The 18,150-nt window shown below is 43.5% G+C and overlaps 1 protein-coding gene and 1 long non-coding RNA gene across 3 annotated transcripts in view; one reads left to right on the top strand and one right to left on the bottom strand.

The window, feature by feature from the left end:
* LIMK1 (LIM domain kinase 1) overlaps nt 1-14,894 on the top strand; it is a 59,798-nt gene extending 44,904 nt beyond the window's left edge. For both annotated transcript variants that reach the window (XM_081944007.1, XM_081944008.1), the window contains 5 exons: nt 682-747; nt 5,085-5,232; nt 6,085-6,140; nt 9,716-9,873; nt 12,142-14,894. In XM_081944007.1, coding sequence (XP_081800133.1) covers nt 682-747; nt 5,085-5,232; nt 6,085-6,140; nt 9,716-9,873; nt 12,142-12,304 — 591 coding nt within the window. In that variant the 3' untranslated portion in view covers nt 12,305-14,894. The remainder of the gene's footprint in view (nt 1-681; nt 748-5,084; nt 5,233-6,084; nt 6,141-9,715; nt 9,874-12,141) is intronic.
* Nucleotides 14,895-15,005: 111 nt separating this feature from the next.
* On the bottom strand, nt 15,006-17,418 carry LOC309387508. Its single transcript, XR_014174602.1, has 3 exons — nt 16,009-17,418; nt 15,389-15,894; nt 15,006-15,245 (listed from the first exon to the last, which is right to left on the bottom strand). It is a non-coding gene; the product is annotated as an uncharacterized lncRNA (long non-coding RNA).
* Between the last annotated feature and the right edge of the window lie 732 nt (nt 17,419-18,150).

Raw genomic sequence — 18,150 nt, 5'->3', positions numbered from 1 at the left:
AAAGCCCACCCACCACCTGCTGCTGGCAGGCTGGGGTGAGAGGAGAGGCAGAGAAGCCGGAGGGGAGCCAATCCGAGCCTTCCAAAAGAAAGAGGCTGGGGGGAAGTGTGTGTACTACAGCATGGCTCTTTGCCTGGCTTCCTGCCTCCTCCTGTGGTCTCCTCAGTGCTCGCTTGTGCTCTCCCTCCCCAAGTGTAGTTTGATTGCAGGTGGAGCCACGTTGCCTTTTCAAACTTGTAATCAGTGAAGCTGGGCTAGATTTTTATATAGTTTTATCCAGCTGTGTGTGTGAGAGAGAGAGAAATGAATGGGGGCCTGGGGAGGAAGTCACTACACTTGGGGAGGGAGAGCACCAGTGAGGTTAAGCAGAGTCATCCACGGTGAGGCAGCAACTAGCTCAGCTTTTTCCTTTTACTTTTTTTTTTTCATGATGAGAGTAGTGAGGCTGTGCCTCACTTGCCTCACCTGACTGCACGTCACTGCCTATATGCTACGATAAGTCAAGTTATATTTCAAAAATAACAACTCCGCTTCCTATAAAATTGGAACAGTCTTATTATACGTATTAAGAGCATCCCACAATGCTGGATGAAGTGAAGTCAACCATATCCTTTTAAAAAAGAAAGGAATTATGGAAGAATAACAAAATTTCTAACTCTTTTTTCTCATTTCTTTTCATAGGCTTATCTCCATTCTATGAATATCATTCACAGGGACCTCAATACACACAACTGCCTTGTGCGAGAGGTAAGCTGGCATTGGTCCAAATTTTAATTCATTCATTAATTTAAGTTTTATTTGCATTATTCAGTTTGCTAAGTGTGTTGATTTTTAAAAACTAAAAATAATTTTCAAAGCAAGGAGAAAATATTGCTGGTCATATTTTGAGAAGGTAAGTTATGAAGGGTAATTTTTAAGGACATCATCTTAAAAACAACAACAAAGAAGAGGATTATTATAGGTCTTGAATATAACAATCTCTGATTTGTGAAAATATATAACATTTAATAGGTGGCTCAGTGGCTAAGAGGCTGAACTTGTTGATCAGAAAGGTAGGCAGTTCGGTGGTTCGAATCCCTAGCACTACATAATGGAGTGAGCTCCTGTTTACTTGTCCCAGCTTCTGCCAATCTAGCAGTTCAAAAGCACGTAAAAATGCAAGTAGAAAAATAGGAGCCACCTTTGGTGGGAAAGTAACAGTGTTCTATGCGCCTTCGGCATTTAGTCATGTCGGGCACATGACCACAGAGATGTCTTCGCACAGTGCTGTCTCTTCAGCTTTGAAAAAGAGATGAGCACCACCCCCTAGAGTTGGGAACGACTAGCACATGTGCAAGGGGAACCTTTACCTTTATAACATTTTAGGATGCAGGATCGTAGAAACCTGCCTCTGTTTTCAATCTGTTTTCAGATTGTACCTAGTTCCAAATCTCTGCTTTGTTTCAGATTACTGGGTGAATAGAAAGTGAGAACTTGGAACTAGTAGCCAAGTTCAGGTTTGTTCCCTCTATTGTCTCCTACACTTTTAACAAATGAACAGGTAGATTTCTCAGGGGCAGGCGGAAGTTAATCCAAAACTGATTTGTGGTTTATCTTCTTGAAAGCTGAAAGAGGGAATTGTATATAAAATTACAAGATCATAGAGTTGGAAAAAAACTGTTTAAGCTATTGTTTTTCAACTTTGGCAACTTTAAGATGTATGAATTTCAACTCCCAAAATTCCCCAGCCAGTGCCAAGGAGCCAAGGCTGAGAAACCCCAATTTAGGCTACTTGCGTTAAATTGGTTAAGCTATTTGACCCTATTCAGCCTAAATCCCTATCCACTGCTGGAATCCAAATTAAAGTATTTCAGATGATTGGCTGCCCAGTTTTGCTTGAACACATTAAGTAAAGTAGAATCCACTGCTGTTTCATTAATTGCTTCCACTATCAAATTGATCTTAATATTTTTTTAAAACCCTTTTGGTAACATTTAAATTTGCCCCTTCATTCCACTTTCTACTCTCTGAAATGATTGTGAACAGCTCTTTATTTTCAGTGTGATATCCATTCAGTACTATTGCATTGCCCCGATTCGGCTGTTATCAAGGCTAAGTAAAATCATTGGTTATGTCTAAGATGTGCATACACTACTAGATCATTTAAAGTTTTAGTGACTTTATGTGTGTCATATGCTAATCTTAATGAGATCCAATTGTGTTTAGCTTGGTTGTTATAATCCGGAGCCTTAATATGTTCTGTAAATCCAGCTGGTTGGTTAATTTATAATTTAATTGTAGTCTACAAATTTAGAAAAAGTATTACAATAATTCAATGATCAGCTTTTGGGAGAATACCATTTAGGTATTTAGCCGAGGTGGCGCAGTGGTTAAGTGCAGTATTGCAGGCTACCTCTGCGGCTGCTGGCTGCCTGCAATTTGGCAGTTCAAATCTCACCAGGCTCAAGGTTGACTCAGCTTTCCATCCTTCCAAGGTGGGTAAAATGAGGACCCATATTGTTGGGGGCAATATGCTGACTCTGTAAACTGCTCAGAGAGGGCTGTAAAGCATTGTGAAGTGGTATATAAGTCTAAGTTCTATTGCTATTGCTAGTATATTGCTTATCCTTGGTGTAGGAGTTGACCAGGCTTAGCCCAAGGGAGGGGTCAAATGTGCCATAAGTCACAAGTCCCTGCACGCCCGCAAGAGATCTAAGTCCAGCCCAGTGGTGAAATTCATTTTTTTTACTATCGGGTCTGTGGGCATGGCTTGGTGGGTGTGGCAGGGGAAGGATATTGCAAAATCTCCATTCCCACCCCACTCCAGGGGAAGGATACTGCAAAATCCTCATTCCCTCCTCACTCCTGGGGGAAGGATATTGCAAAATCTCCATTCCTACCCCACTCTGGGGCCAGCCAGAGGTGGTATTTGCCAGATCTCCAAACTAATCAAAATTTCTGCTACCAGTGCTCCAGAACCTGTCAGAACCTGCTAAATTTCACCCCTGGTCCAGCCCACCTTGACTGCCTTCTTAACTTCCCATTCATTTCCCTTGTCCATTAGTAGCTCAGATTTTTGTAGACAGCTTAAACTTGCAATAAATCTTTATACTCAATTGAACTGCCTGAATTTCCTGATTTCCCCAGCATTTGACACTTGTATCGCCTCACTTCATATCAGGATTCTCAAATTTTACAATACTTTCAGCCTCCTAAAACAATAATTGTGCAACTCCTGCCTCATAAGTAAATCTAAAAAAAAACATTGGGGTAGGGATTAGGCAAAATACATGCCATGCATTTTAATAATTACATTATTATCTAGCAACAAAGCAATTGTTAACATTTACAGGTTTTTGTCTGAATGACATTTCCAGATGTCATTTTTCTTTGTTTGGCTTCAGATTCTCAGGGACTAGGTGGGTTTTGGGTTTTTTTGATAAATAATAACCTGAATTCAGTCTTTTCTGTTTACAAACAATGGATGGAGAAATTTTTAAATGTTCAGTGCTGATAGAAAGAAAGTGAGCCACTGCAAACTAGAAAGTAATGACAGAAACAGACGCCTGTTTCAAGAAATTAATGTTTGAATAAAAGAAGTGAAAATAACTCTGAACTTCTTCTCACTTCGTTATGTGGAAATGAGAACTGACTATATAAGGAGACAAGTTGAAAACAGTGAGAATAGAGAACCAGTAAAACAAAAATAAATGAGTTCTGAATGCTTATGGGTTGAATGCAACAGTGAATTTCAATGGGAAAATCATAGAGAGAGAATGAACAAGGATTGAATGGCACAATTAAAACGGTAGAGAATGAGTAATGGAGTCAAAAGGATCCCAAAGACACAGAGAGAGTTGTGGTTGCGGAAAGTGTAAATTAGACTTATTTCCCTCTCTTTTTCTCATCTCATTTTTGAAATTCTGTTTGGCTTACTATGTGCTACTCCTTTTTTGAGCTTTGCACAATTTTGCTTACTCCAAAAGGGAATAGTGCGATTGGTATGTATGCAAAACAAAAAACAAAAAAACTCCATGTGAAAGTATCAGATATAGCAAGTGACAATTGTCACCTCAAACTATGAGGAAACTTTAGGCCTCAGGGTTTTGATTCCTTTGGGTTTGTTACTTGGAACCCTGACAACAATACTTTCTTGGCTTTTATGTACACTGAGTAGATATTTTTAGTGTTACAGCGCTGCTATCCCACAAAACCATTTTTTTATTTTGACAGGATGAAGATTTAAAATAGATTTTTTAAAATACTGACATCTACCAACATGGATACTTCTGTAGATATTGCAGTCTGTAGATATTCTGCTACCTATTTCATCAGTGGAGAGGCTGGAGACAAACATTTATTAGAAACGCTAAGCCCAATCCTGGAGCCAGGGGTGGATTTCAGCCAGTGTTACTGCTGGTTTGTGTGTGTGTGCGCACGCATGCGCTGGATGTGCATTATGCACGCATGTGCAGTTCAATGGAAATTGTTCTGCGCATGCGCAGAACTCAAAGAAAAGATGGCAGTGGTAACCGCGGTGACCAGGGAACCAGTTTGGGGGCGTGGCCAGCCTGGGTCAGTTCTGCGAACCAGGCCGGCATTCCACTATTGGTTTGACTGAACCGAGCCGAACCAGTAGGAACCCACCTCTGCCTGGAACCCTCCAATATCTGATAATAGATTATAACATAATCAGTAAACATTACTTGTTAACTAATTCTGTAACAAGAATAACAAGAATTTTGTCTTTTTTCAGTTGAATTGAACCCCCCCCCATCCATGAAAAAAATAAAACTAATGTGAAAACTACAGTGACACTTTTAATGCAATAATAATAGTAGAGTATAAAATAAGTCCATTTCCAAATAACATTCTATAACATAAATAATATTTAAAATAATCAGGTTCGGCTGATTTTTGTTTTGCTTCAAAGACAAGCCACATCGTTTGAAGGTGACATTGAGGACAACAAAAACGGTGTTTCCTCTTTTCTTAAATACTGTCTTGTCTGCCAACAGCGTTAAAGCCTTGTAAACTGAAAGTGCTAAATCCACTGGATAAGTAGAAAGAGAGGAGGGAAAAGATTCTTTCTGTCCTTTACGCAGAACAAAAGTGTGGTAGTGGCTGATTTTGGCCTTGCTCGGTTGATGGTGGACGAGAAGAACCAGCTAGCAAACCTGAAGAAACCTGACCGAAGGAAAAGGTACACCGTGGTGGGCAACCCTTACTGGATGGCTCCTGAGATGATCAATGGTGAGTTGAGCAGGGGAGTTAGGGTAGGGATCAGGGGTGGGTTCCGAATCTTGTCGCAACCGGTATGCTGCGATGGGGCCAGGCATCCACCACGTGCAAGCGCACTGTGCACGCATTCGCATCACCACCCTGCGATGCTCCAGCTGCTTGGCGGAGCATCCGCAGGCACCGTACACTGCGTGCGTGTGCACAAATGCCCCGGTCGGCTCAAATAGAGGTAGGGAGAGTGGGCAGGTGGGTGGCCCCTCCTCAGCACTGTACCGGAATAATGCCTGTGCAGCAGGCACCAGTACGCCCGTACCAGGATGTACCGGCTGGAACCCACCACTGGTAGGGATAGACCAGAGTTGGGGAACGATGGCCCCTTTATGACTTTTTTGGGGGGGGGGAAGTGCATCGTATACTCGGAAAAATACGGTATTTGAATCCCACCACAGCTCCTACCATCGGGAAGGAGATATAGAAGCAGAGCCAGCCGCACAAACAGGCTGAAGAACAGTTTTTATCTTTGTGCCGTTGACTCCTGAATGCAAAATAACATCATAACTACGTAGTACAATGGACTTGCAGGGCCAGCGCAACGTGTAACATGTTCACATTGGTGCAATAGGACTGTTTGTTAATGTGATTTATTGGGTTAGGGATTTTCTGTCTTCACTGCGAGTTTTATTGTGTTGTGGGGGGGAGTGCACTGAGAGAGCTCAACTAATCTCATTGTACATAAGTTGTGCACTGACTAATAAATTATTATTATTATTATTATTACCAACTCCAAACAATAATCCACCCTGCTTAGGATGTCTGGGCCTGATAGCTAAATATGTTTTTTCGTCTTTTGTCATTTTTTTGCAGGGAGAAGCTATGATGAGAAAGTGGATGTCTTCTCTTTTGGCATCATCCTTTGTGAGGCAAGTCCCAGGAACATAAAGCATTCAAGGAGGAAGAAGGAAGGGTTGCTAGAGAAATGTTCTAAAGCAGGGGTGTCCAAACTTGGCAACTTTAAGACTTGTGGACTTCAATTCCCAGAATTCCCCAGCCAGCTCTGCTGGCTGGGGAATTCTGGGAATTGAAGTCCACAAGTCTTAAAGTTGCCAAGTTTGGACACCCCTGTTCTAAAGGAATATTTCCAGAGAGCGGTTCTGGCAGATGCCTGAAGCCATCATTTGCTAACCTTGTTCTTACATGCTTTAAAGGAAGAGCTGTTAAACTTAACCTCATTTTGAGAAGCAAGAGGCAAAAAAAATGGAATGCAAAAAAGAAGGGAAAAGGATGGTTTTGTTTCTCTAGTTTTGAGGGGTTTTTGTGTAAAAAAGTTTTTTATTTTTCCTTTCAAATTCATTCGTAAATATACATTCTTATAATTGCTATTTAATATTTGTCAATTCATATCATTTTCCCGCCCGTACATTTACATTTACATACTTTCTTATTTCCCCTCCCCCTGATTTAATAATGTGTCGTCTGAATTATTTGTTTTATGCTTTGTTCCTTTCTCTTTCTATTTGTATCTTTTTTCAAGCCAATCATAAAATCGTCCCCATGTCCTGTAGTACACTGATTCCTCTTTGTCCTTTATTCTCAATGTCAACCTGTTCATTTCTGCACAATCTAATATCTTCTTTATTACCTCCCCTTCTGATGGGATTTTGTCTGCTTTCCAATTTTGTGCAAATATAATTCTAGCTGCTGTTATTATTTATAGAATCAAAGTTTTGATCTGCATGCGTCTCTGGTAAATTACACCAAAAGTGATGTGGTTCTCAATAGAAAAACAAAAATAGGAGAGTCTCGGTTATGATCAAGACCAGGTGTGGTATACCTGGTCTACCACATCTGACTTGTAAGAATCCAGGCCAGTGTCTCTCATCCTTAGATACTTCGAGATGTGTGGACTTCAATTCCCAGAATTCCCCTGGGAGTTGAAATCCACACATTTGTAAACTGGCTAAGTTGGAGAAACACTGATTTAGACAAACACAAGATGGCAGCAGAGAGATGCAGAACATTTAAGGACATTTTAGAACTGCCACCTAAGGGTCATCTGGATGTTTTGCCTGCTTTAATTAAGAGCTAATGCAAAGTTGGCGAACATTTTCGGCACTGAGTGCTTAAATGGGAGAACATGCACACGTGCCGGAAACCGGAACAGCGTGCATGCCACTGGCCACCTGGTCTTCTGGTTTCTGGCATGCATGCACACGTAAAGACCAGCTGGCCAGTGCCCATGCGCGCACCGGGAAGATGATGTTCCAGTTTCCGGCATGTGCACTGACCAGCTGATCTTTGTGCGCAAATGCATGCCACAAACCGGAAGACCAGGTTGCCAGTGCACATGCACACTCCGGAAATCAGAAGAGCAGCCACCCAGCACGAGCATACGCACTGGGTGGCTGCTTTTCCAATTTCCGAAGCTGTCGTGCATTTGAAGACCAGCTGGCCGGCGCATCAGAACCCAGAAGAGCATGTGCCTGAAGAAATAGTTCTGCATGCCACTTCCGGCACGCGTGCCATAGTTTCACCATCACAGGGCTAATGTATTGGACTAGGACTAGAAAAATTAACTGTGGTGAAAGAAGTTGCTTCCCAAAACCTAAATTTTGATCATGGGACTGGCAATGGTTGAATATGCAAGAACCAGGTATAAATCACATTTTTCACAGTGCCAATGTAACTTTGAATGGTTGCTAAGCAAATAGTGGTAAGTTGAAAGTATACTGGCAGTTCAGTTGTACAGTGTGAGTTGGGGTGATATTGTGTAATAACCACTCACATCATGAAAGACACTAATATTTGATAGGTGACGTGGGCTGCAACTTATGAAAGTTTATGCCTTTCAATATATTTTGTTAGTTGGAAAAGGAAATTACGTGGCAATTACCAGACTCCTAATACATCCAAGTACAATTTTCCTCTAACAGAGCCCAACGTTTCTGTTGCTAGGTGAAACATTTGTTAAGTGTGTTTGCCCCCTTTTATGACTTTTCTTGCCGCTTGTTGTTAAGCGGAATTACTGCAGTTGTTAAGTTAATAAGACAATTGTTCCGTGAATCCGGATTCCCCATTGACTTTGCTTGTAAGGAAGTCACAAAAGGTGATCACACAACACTGCAACTGTCATAAATATGAGTCAGTTGCCAAGCTTCTGAATGTTGATCACATGGCCCAGGGGATGCTGCGACTGTCGTAAGTGTGAAAAATGGTCATAGGTCACTTTTTTCAGTGTCATGGTAATTTTGAACAGTCACTAAGTGAACTGTTGTAAGCTGAGGACCACCCCTTATACCCACCCACCCCTTAGTCTCCTACATGTAATGTGAGAATACTAACCTCATAAAGTTAGCATTATTGTAAGGATTACTCAGGCATATTTCTGCATATTTCTATCAGAGATATTGAAAGGAAACATACAAATGCTATACATGGACTCCTGAAAAGCCCTTGAGGCATCTGGCATGGGCCAACCAATATTCTACTTAGCTCTTCTAAGTGGCTCAGTTTATCTCCAAAGGACCATCTTTGAAGACTTGTTCTAAATCCAGGATGGCAAACCTATAGCACGTGTTGTGGCCCAGCAGGATCCAGTTGAGCTGCTGATGGACTCAGATAGCGAGGAACAATATGAATCTGCCCTGGATGATGTGGAGGACCCTGTGCAGGGTTCAGACTCAGAGCAGGGACCAGAGAGGCTAGTTGGCTACCAGGAGGCAGTGGGAAGGATCAAAGGCAGTTTGTCCCTGATGCTAGATTGAGAAGGGCTGAGAAACAGAAGCAGCAACTCTGTAGGCAGACTCTCAGAAGATGATTAAGCACAGGTGGTTGTGGATTGGCCCCTCCCAAGAGAGATTATAGGTGAAGCGTTGGGAGGGGACATTTGCAGGAAACAACAGTTCAAATTAGTAGTTAAGAAAATCTATCTGTGTATTGTAGCTGTGTCTGTTGGTTTGGACTATCTGCGTTGCTTCATTTGAATTATCTGGGTTGCTCTATTGAACGTGAGTTGTCTGGGCCCTCAGCCAAAGGATTCGTTATCTCAGTAATTAAACAGTGGCAAACAGCCAAGCCTGTGTTCTGGTTTATTCACAGGCCGGGGGGGGGGGTCAGAACAGGCACATGTGCCAGATGTGGCACGCAGAGTCCTCTCTGTGGGCACGCACGCTGCCAGCTGTTCTTCCAGGTTCCATCACGCGCATGCACACTGGACAGCATGCGCTGTGGTTAGCTGCTCTATTCCGGGTTCCGGCACGCACATCTGTGAAGACCAGAGGGCTAGCATGCCGGAGCACCAGAACTCGGAAGAGAGCAGCTGGCCAGTGCACATGGCCAGCTGCTCTCTTCCAGGTTCTGGTGCTCCGGCATGCACGCACGCACGCTCCAGTTTTGGAACTCGATGCCGAAAAGGTTAACCATTCTTGTTCTAGATTGTTAACCAAGCCCAGATCACTCCAGAGAAACTTCTAACAACTCCTTTTTTTATTTTGCACAGATCATTGGAAGAGTCAGCGCTGACCCTGATTACCTGCCTCGAACCTTGGATTTTGGCCTCAATGTGCGAGGCTTCCTGGACCGCTACTGTCCTCCCAGTTGTCCTCCCAGCTTCTTTCCTATCGCTGTCTGTTGCTGTGATTTGGATCATGAGAAACGGTGAGCAAGTGGAAACAGTTGTGTCAGGGGAGCCCCTAGATATGGGGATGAGAGGATATGTGGCTTGGGAACAGGGATGAGTCTTCCTCAGGGCAGATGGTCCAGCCTGGAAGGACAAATTAAGCCGGTGCTTCCCAACCTTGGCAGCTTTGAAGATGTGTGGACTTCAACTTCCAGAATTCCCAGCATGCTTCCCAGCTAAAGTCCATATATCTTCAAGTTGCCAAGGTTGAGAAACATTAGGTTAAGGCTTTTCCAACCTTCCAGTAAAATTCAGACTGTGAGAAGTTCAGCTATTCTTTTGCTGCTCCCACATCCAGTTTTGTATTTTTCTTTTGCAATTGAATTTCAGTCTCACTAGATGAGAGTCATGGTGGCTTCCAACATTTACTGTCTATTGATCTACATAATGATGGAGCAATGCTTTCAACCTTAGCAACATGAAAATGTGCGGACTTCAACTGCCAGAATTCCCCAGCCAGCAAGTGGAAGTCCCACATTTTAAAGTTGCTGAGGTTGTGAAAGGACCAGTATAGAGAACTTGGAGAACTTTCTCCTTCTTATTAGATCCTGATCCCTATACAGCATTTCCCCTATGTTTACCGTGATTCTTGTTCCCTTTAAATGGAGAGTAGCCAATGCTCATATGTTTTAGGAACGGATTATGTGCCATCAGGATGTTGCTGACTCCTGCTGATCATGATTCTGGTCCTCTTTCAGTGGAGAAAAATATGTACACTATATTGCCAAAAGTATTCGCTCACCTGCCTTTACTCGCATATGAACTTGCAGTATTTAACCTGTGATTATATCTTCCTGACTGAATTGCTGATAGTATTTTTTCCCCCCTGGAAAGTCTGGATTTTATCAGACTGATTTTCATTGATCTGTTCTGTATTAATATGAGTATTGGGTAGAGAATTTGTAACAACATCCATTAGACATCAGTCAGCAGAGATCTGGAGCATGCAGCGTGTCCATATGGGAATGCATGGGGCAGGCAGAGGTTGAGGGGAGCAGGTAGTCCTGCAAGTAGCTCGGTTCTATGGTATCTAAAGCTTGAAAGGCAATAACCAGGAAACTTGAATTGCACCTGAACATCTATTGGGAGCCAATATAGGTTCATATGCAAGTAAAGGCAGGTGAGTGAATACTTTTGGCAATATAGTGTATATTCAATGGAGGGAAACACAAACACACACACACACACACACACAATTCTGGGAAGTCCATACATTTTCAACCTGCCAAGGCTGAAAATTAGTGTGGTGCAGTGGTGGGTTTCAAACTTTTTTAGAACCTCTTCTGTAGGTGTGGCCTGCTTTGTGGGAGTGGTTTGCTGGCCACGTGACCGGGTGGGAGTGGCTTGCCAGTCATGTGACTGGGTGGCCGTGGCTAACTTGTAAAATGTGGTGAAACTCACTTAACATCGCTCTTGCTTAGCAACCAAAATGTTGGCTCAGGAACTCTGGCGTTGAAGTGTGCAAGTCTTAAAGCTGTCAAGTTACCAAACCCTTGCACCCCTAACCCTTTAGAAAAAAAAACCCAGGGATGTTCAAACTTGGCAGCTTTAAGACTTTAAGATTTAGATAGGACTCTTAGAGGCGGGCAGGGCGATTGGTGAGCCAGCCAATTGGTGAGCGGTGGGTGGAGCAAGCGTGGTGCGGATGGACGGGGGGAGGGAGGTGGAACCGGTTCTAAACGGCATGGTAGATTTGTGGAACCTCTTCTATAGAAGAGGTTAGAACTGGCAGGAACCCACCCCTGGTGTGTTGCCTTCAGACTCTGTCTAGGGCCAATAGGCAGAGGTGAAATCAACTTACCTTTGCTACAGGTTTGCAAATGTGAGCGCATGTGCCACCGTCACACATCCACAGAACCTTCCATGCATGCGCAGAGCGTCAAAAACGGGACGTGATGACTTCCGGGTGGGTGGGCGGAGCCTCCCGCTGCCACCTCTACTGGTTTCCCTGAACCGGCTGAATTGCACCACTGCCACTAGGCCAGGGGTCCCCAACTCTCAGGCCGCAGACTGGCCGATTCGCAGCACACCAAGAACCAGGCCACACAAGCTAGAAAAGCCCCATCTGTACCCATGGGGGATCCAGGCAGCACACAAAATCACGCCTGCCCCAGTCCGTGGAAAAAAATGGCCTCCATGGAACTGGTGCCCAAAAGGTTGGGGGAGGGGGGATGCTCCAGGCTATTTGGGGTTCTTATCCTGATCAAGCAAAACTCCACTTACGTTCTTCTGTTTTTTCTCTCCAGGCCTTCCTTCAGTCGGTTGGAGCAGTGGCTGGAAGCTCTCCGCATGCACCTGGCTATGCAACTTCCTTTGAGTCCACAGCTGGAACAATTGGACCGGGCCTTCTGGGAGATACACCGGCGAGCTGAGAGTGGACTGTGCGCACATGCAGAAGTGTCTGAATGAGTACAGCAGGGGCAGGCAAGCAGCACCAAGCCTGCATGTCTCTGTATGAGCTGGGCTGAAGAAAAGCTTCTCTTGCTGAGTCCTGCCACCAGCTGCACGCAGCTCACCAGCTAGAGCTGTTTTTTTTGGGGGGGGGGGAAACCACTGGGAGCTGGTTCTCCCTGCTTCCTTCCTTGCGGGGAACGGGTTCTGTGCCTGGCTTGCACAGAGATGGTCTGGGGCAGCCCGGGTTCTTGTAAATACTCCTTGTGAATACAGCCTTCTCCTTGCGCATCCCACAAAGTGCGAGAGAAGCGAGGGATCCTTGACATTCTCCTTGTACGCTATGTGGTTGCAAAAAGCTTTGCACGCCCCGCTGAGCACATAAGCTTCTGTCATCAGCTGGCAGCTGCTCACAAGCTGGCATTAAGGTGGGGGCTGCTACCCTGTCCCCCCCCCTCCCCAAAATATATACCCCTATGGATCCTCTTTAAAACTTTTGTCCTATAAAGTGGTGCCTTGGGTTTATATGTGGACTTGCATACTTGGATTCTCGAGCCCCACTTTGTTGTTCTGCAAATAGGCCACGGGGGGTCTATGCATGTGCTTAGCATGTGCTTAGCCTTTCCGTGGGGACGTTGCAAGGCCGAGAGATCTGTGCAGGTGTTTGGTTTCTGTGCTGCCTGGCTCCAGTGTCTGACTACATTCACACAACATGTTTTTGCCCAGTCGGCTGAAGATTGCAGTTGCACAACATACCGAGCTTATTGTTACTCTTAACCTTGGCTAGGCTTTTCTCTCTTTTTTTTATCTAGCTTAGCATGTTGTGCAAACCCAGCCTCTTTGATTCATTTGAAGTTGATATATTGTGCAAATACACACACACACACACACACACGGAGCTCAATCCGGTAACCAGGTGAAATCTGTCATGTGAATGTAGTCAATACCCCACATGTGCTGTGTGTATGTTTCACTGTGTGCACACCTAGCTTCTTCCTTCCCTCTGTTCCAACCATTTTTTGGCAGAAATACGTAAAATCCAAGGCTGCTATTTTTTATTTCCTAAGCAGGCAGTTTGCCCCAGAGAGAAGCTATAAGGTAGAGCTGAAACCCCCTCCTCTTATCCCTTCTCTGCTCTAAATTACCACCCCGTTTAAACTGCTTGCCTACTCTGGAGATCCAAATGCGTGTGAAGGTTTCGTTGCAAGATTTAATGTGTGTGGGCACATGCAGACACCCATGTGCTGTCAGGCCCTCAAAAAGACAGTCTGGATTTCTAGAAGGACAAAGAGGAGGAAACCATTAAGTCAGCCTTCTAAAGGGAGAACTTTGTGCATAGCTTGAAAATCTAGCCAACTCTTTCCAGGTTCAGGATGGAGCCCTGGGAGGTGCACTCCCAGCCTTCCTCAGACTAGCGCCGGGCACATTTGTTTTCACTACAACTCCCAGAACTCCTCAGGCAACATGGCCTCCAGAACTGTGCAACTCCCAGAATTCTTAGCCAGTGGTCTGGAGGCCAGGCGAACAAAGGAACTCTGGGAGTTGCAGTTCCAACCCATCTGGAAAGTATTAGATTGGAGAAGAATGAGCTAATCTATGCATCAGGGTCAGCAGTAAGAATAAGCAAGCATTATTGGACCCTCATCTGGAAACGGGCAGCAGGTATTTTCCATCTGGGTGAACAGCATAGCAGAAAGGAGCCTTCTAAATTCTAGCTAGGGAGGCCAGCTAAATTCATCTTATCCAAGGATCCTCACAACTTAAGAGACGTGTTTTTGATTTACCCTTGTGGGTTGTGGGGCTACATGACTAAATGTCCTCTTGTGCCAAAAAATAAAAATAAAAATCACCCCTGCATATTAAAACCCTGTATGTTATAGGCAGGAGAACAAGATCCTACTTTTTCCTTATCTCTCAAGCTTTTTGTGGACATGAAGCAGCCGCTCAGGTTGCTATTTGGAAAAAGGCACATTCCTGTATCATTGCAACAGGAGATTGGCTTGATAGTCTTTAGAAGGGGGGGAAATGGAGCTTTTTCAGTTCCCGAGAGTGCATTTGTAAGAACCTGAACCGCGAAAGATTTCCTGGGTTTTCAATGCTAACAGTGTGAGTAGCCATTTGGGGGGGGGGGGGGGGGATAGACCATTTTTTCTCCTCCTGGCATTCTATCACCCAGGACAAACCTTGGTTGTGCAATCAAGTACAAGCGTGTCAGGCAGGAAGACTTGAAGGAGTTTAGCCATGCCAGCTGGGAAATCCCTGGGGACAACCTACCTCTGATTATTAGTGTTGGTAAGAAAAGTCAGGTCTAGATATCAATTTCTGGGCTTCTGGTTGTCAGGTTAGCTGCTGAGAGAGACAACATGGATCTTTTTAAACTCTTCCCAGTGGGCTCCTGTTCTTTTCAAGGGAACACCAGCATCTTTTTCATTTTAATTGAAGGCCACGTTATAGTTATAGGTGGGTTTTTTTTAAGGAGGAGGGAAATATGGAGAAAGAAAACATTCCTTGCAATCTCAAAATGAATTCCCTCTGTAGACTTGTCATCCAGCTTTGTTAAGTCCTATGTGCCAAACTTGCATACAGAAATCTTGGCTTTTTTTTTAAAGGTAATTCTTGGATCTTCTTGCTCAGAAATGGGGAAACTTGACAATGGTGGTCTGAAATTCTGCAAATTCAGTAGAAGTAAAAGCAGTTCTCCTCAACCCATGGTGCATATGTAACTAGGCAGCTTCTAAGTCCTGAAATACATGGAATTGGAAGCAGTTGTTACAGTAGGGTGGAGTGCAGAGTTGGGTTTCTGCCGGTTCAGCCCGGATCCGGTAAACCAGTAGTGGCAGTGGTGGGATGTTTGCCCACCTGCCCAGACGCTTCTGCGTATGCGCTGAAGTGTTGCACGCTCACGCACAAGCGAACCAGTAGTAAAAAAAAATTAGAAACCCACCACTGGTGGAGTGCCCTTAGATCAGGGGTGTCCAAACTTGGGAACTTTAAGACTTGTGGACTTCAACTCCCAGAATTCCCCAGCCAGCCATGCTGGCTGGGGAATTCTGGGAGTTGAAGTCCACAAGTCTTAAAGTTCCCAGGTTTGGACACCCCTGCCCTAGATTATTATATGAACACATTTGTTATAAATCTAAAATAATTTGGAAAACAGGTTCTTGTAGTTCCATATTTCTTCTCTTCTCGCTTCCCTGTCACAAATTGAAAGTATGCATAACATTCACTGTATGATTTGAAGGATTTGAGGAAATGGCACAAAACTCTGATCTGAGGTAAAATTTCAAATATTTCTGATTTTTATCAACAAAGCCTGCTCAATATCTACGTTCATTCTTCAAAAAATCAAGACTAAATGAAGACTCCCTATTTAAGAGTAGTGTATGTGTACTAGATTTGAAGAAAAAACCTTTTTTAAATTTTGATTTCGCATACCTTTGAAGGTTCCAGACTGATACACCATCATTTTATTAGAAAAGGCTGATATTTTTGCGAAAGTGCATTTCATGTTTGATGCAAAAGATGACAGACCTTGCGTGTTTTATGAATGACCTTCAAGGGGGAAGTGTAAGCAGGTATCTCTGCTCCATTGGCACTTTTATGTACACCTATAGCAGGGGTGTCCAAACTTGGCAACTTTAAGACTTGTGGACTTCAACTCCCAGAATTCCCCAGCCAGAAGTCCACAAGTCTTAAAGTTGCCAAGTTTGGACACCCCTGACCTATAGAAATTGTTTTTCTTGAAGAATTTTGACGGCCACTTGAAACTGTGCCCCAGAGTGTGGATGTTGCATTTATACTAGTGTGGGGACCATAAGACCCAAACCTGATGTGGTCTCTTCCAACTATGGTTGTGTGTAAGAGACACAGCAGAAGACCTGGTGGTTCTTTTCTCATGCAGAAGACCTGGTGATTCTACTACCAAAAAACAAGAGGCTGGAGGTCTGCAGTAGAGGGTGAAAAAGGAACCCGTTTCCCCCAGGCTCAAGTGTCTCTTGGAGAAGAGGGTTCCTTTGTTATCCGATGGCCTATAAGCCATTTAGAAGTTCTGATTTCTAAATTCATGCTTGCAATCTTGGTTATAGACCATGTTTGATTGTCATGATCTTGTCATACAGTGAACTCACTGGTTTCCTATCCTGCTCCCCTTTTTAGGGAGTCTGGTTTCCATCTTCCATGTGTTTCCCATGCTATTCCCCTAATTCTTTCATATTCTCCAGGTGCTGCAGATTGTAGCCAGCATGTGAGCAGTTTTCCTGAGTCAGGCAGCTCTTCCACATGACTCTGGCACATTTGGGGTTATGTAGTTCCTCTCATTCCTGCACTCAGGGTCATTGCTCTGTAACATAACCGAAGAGAAAAGCTTGTTTTATTTGTCCACTCAGTCAACCTTGGTGAATTGGGGAGTTTATCATATTATCAGTCTGCCTCAGTTGTCTTTAGAAGTGTTAAGGGAAGGAACATGAATTAGACAAAAGATTGTGAAACATTTATACGCACTTTGAAAATGAAATGTGATGCCCTCTCTGATGACAACGATCAGAATTCACAAAACTGTGATGTAAAATTAATTTACATGGAAATAATAAAAGTCCTTCCACTCCCTTGTTCTAGCCACCTATGATTTTCTTGATGACATTTTTTATGGAGGGTGTTTGAAAGTTTTTCAGATCACCTTGCTGGGATTCAGAAGGACAGCTACACAGAGCTATGCTCATTGATCTGGATCAACTCCTTCATTCCTCCATTCTTAAGAAGGGAAAATCTTAAGACATGACCTCCGTGCTGCCTTGGTCCAGGAAGCCAACATCATAGATGTAGAGTGAAAGACTTTCCAAGCTTGTCAACTCTCGCCTCATTCCTTATGTTCTAGATAACAATTATCAAACCACTTCCTGATTTAAATCAACAATACTGAGCTCCCTTACAAGGTTGTTAGTTGGTTTGCAAGGCAATAATGCAGGTGAAATATTGGAATTGCTTCAAATGATTTTTGCCTCAACTTTATTCTGGGCCTCTATTTTCAGTTTTTGTTTCCCTTCAGATCCGAATTTCCAATATCTTAAGAGCCCTACTGTATTTTGTTATATACTGCAGGATACCAAGGATATTTGTATAAAATACATTAATTGAAATCCTAATGTGTTCTTATTTTTTTCAGGAAACTAAAGAGTGCACATCCTCTTCCCAGCATTCTTAGAAAGTAGGTTACATTAGAGGCCAAACCAGAATTAAATCCAAGTTTCCCATCCTGGCTAGTTACAAGCTTGGTTTCTTCAAGCCTATTCATAAAGTTCTGGTTAATCTATGATAGGTGATATGAGCAGGCAAAATGCAACATGTGATTATTAGTGTATTGTCACAGAGTAACAAACTGTCAGTTTAGGATTGGGAATTAAGTGTCAAGAAATATTTTCCTTAACTCTTTTTGGACATCCCTTGCAAGGCCCATTGCTGTTCCTTGCTCTATTCTTACAAGTCTTTCTCAACCTTGGCTACTTTAAAATGTGTGGACTTCAACTCCTTGCTGGCTAGGAAATTCTGGGTGTTGAAGCCGACACATCTTAAAAGTTGCTAAGGAGGGAGAAACATTGCTTTGGAAGCTGCACCCGTCTTCCTTCAACCAGGCAGCAGGGGCACATCCTCACACCTGCATTAACATGTGCTCCTCCTGTCCTTGAGCTGGGAAAGAAGTCCATCAAAATAATTGGGACTCTCAACCATGTTTTACTTCTCTTCAAAGAGACTGATAGGTGGTTCTTGCAGACTTAATCTTTGCTATAGAGTAGCAATCTTTGGATGCCTCAGCTTCCTTTTCCCTACCACACAGCATTCATGTATCAGTGGGAACAGCAACTCCCAAT

Source organism: Natrix helvetica, assembly GCF_964273705.1.
Source record: "Natrix helvetica genome assembly, chromosome: 2".
Lineage (NCBI taxonomy): Eukaryota > Metazoa > Chordata > Lepidosauria > Squamata > Natricidae > Natrix > Natrix helvetica.
This window is presented reverse-complemented; position numbering and strand designations above follow the sequence as displayed.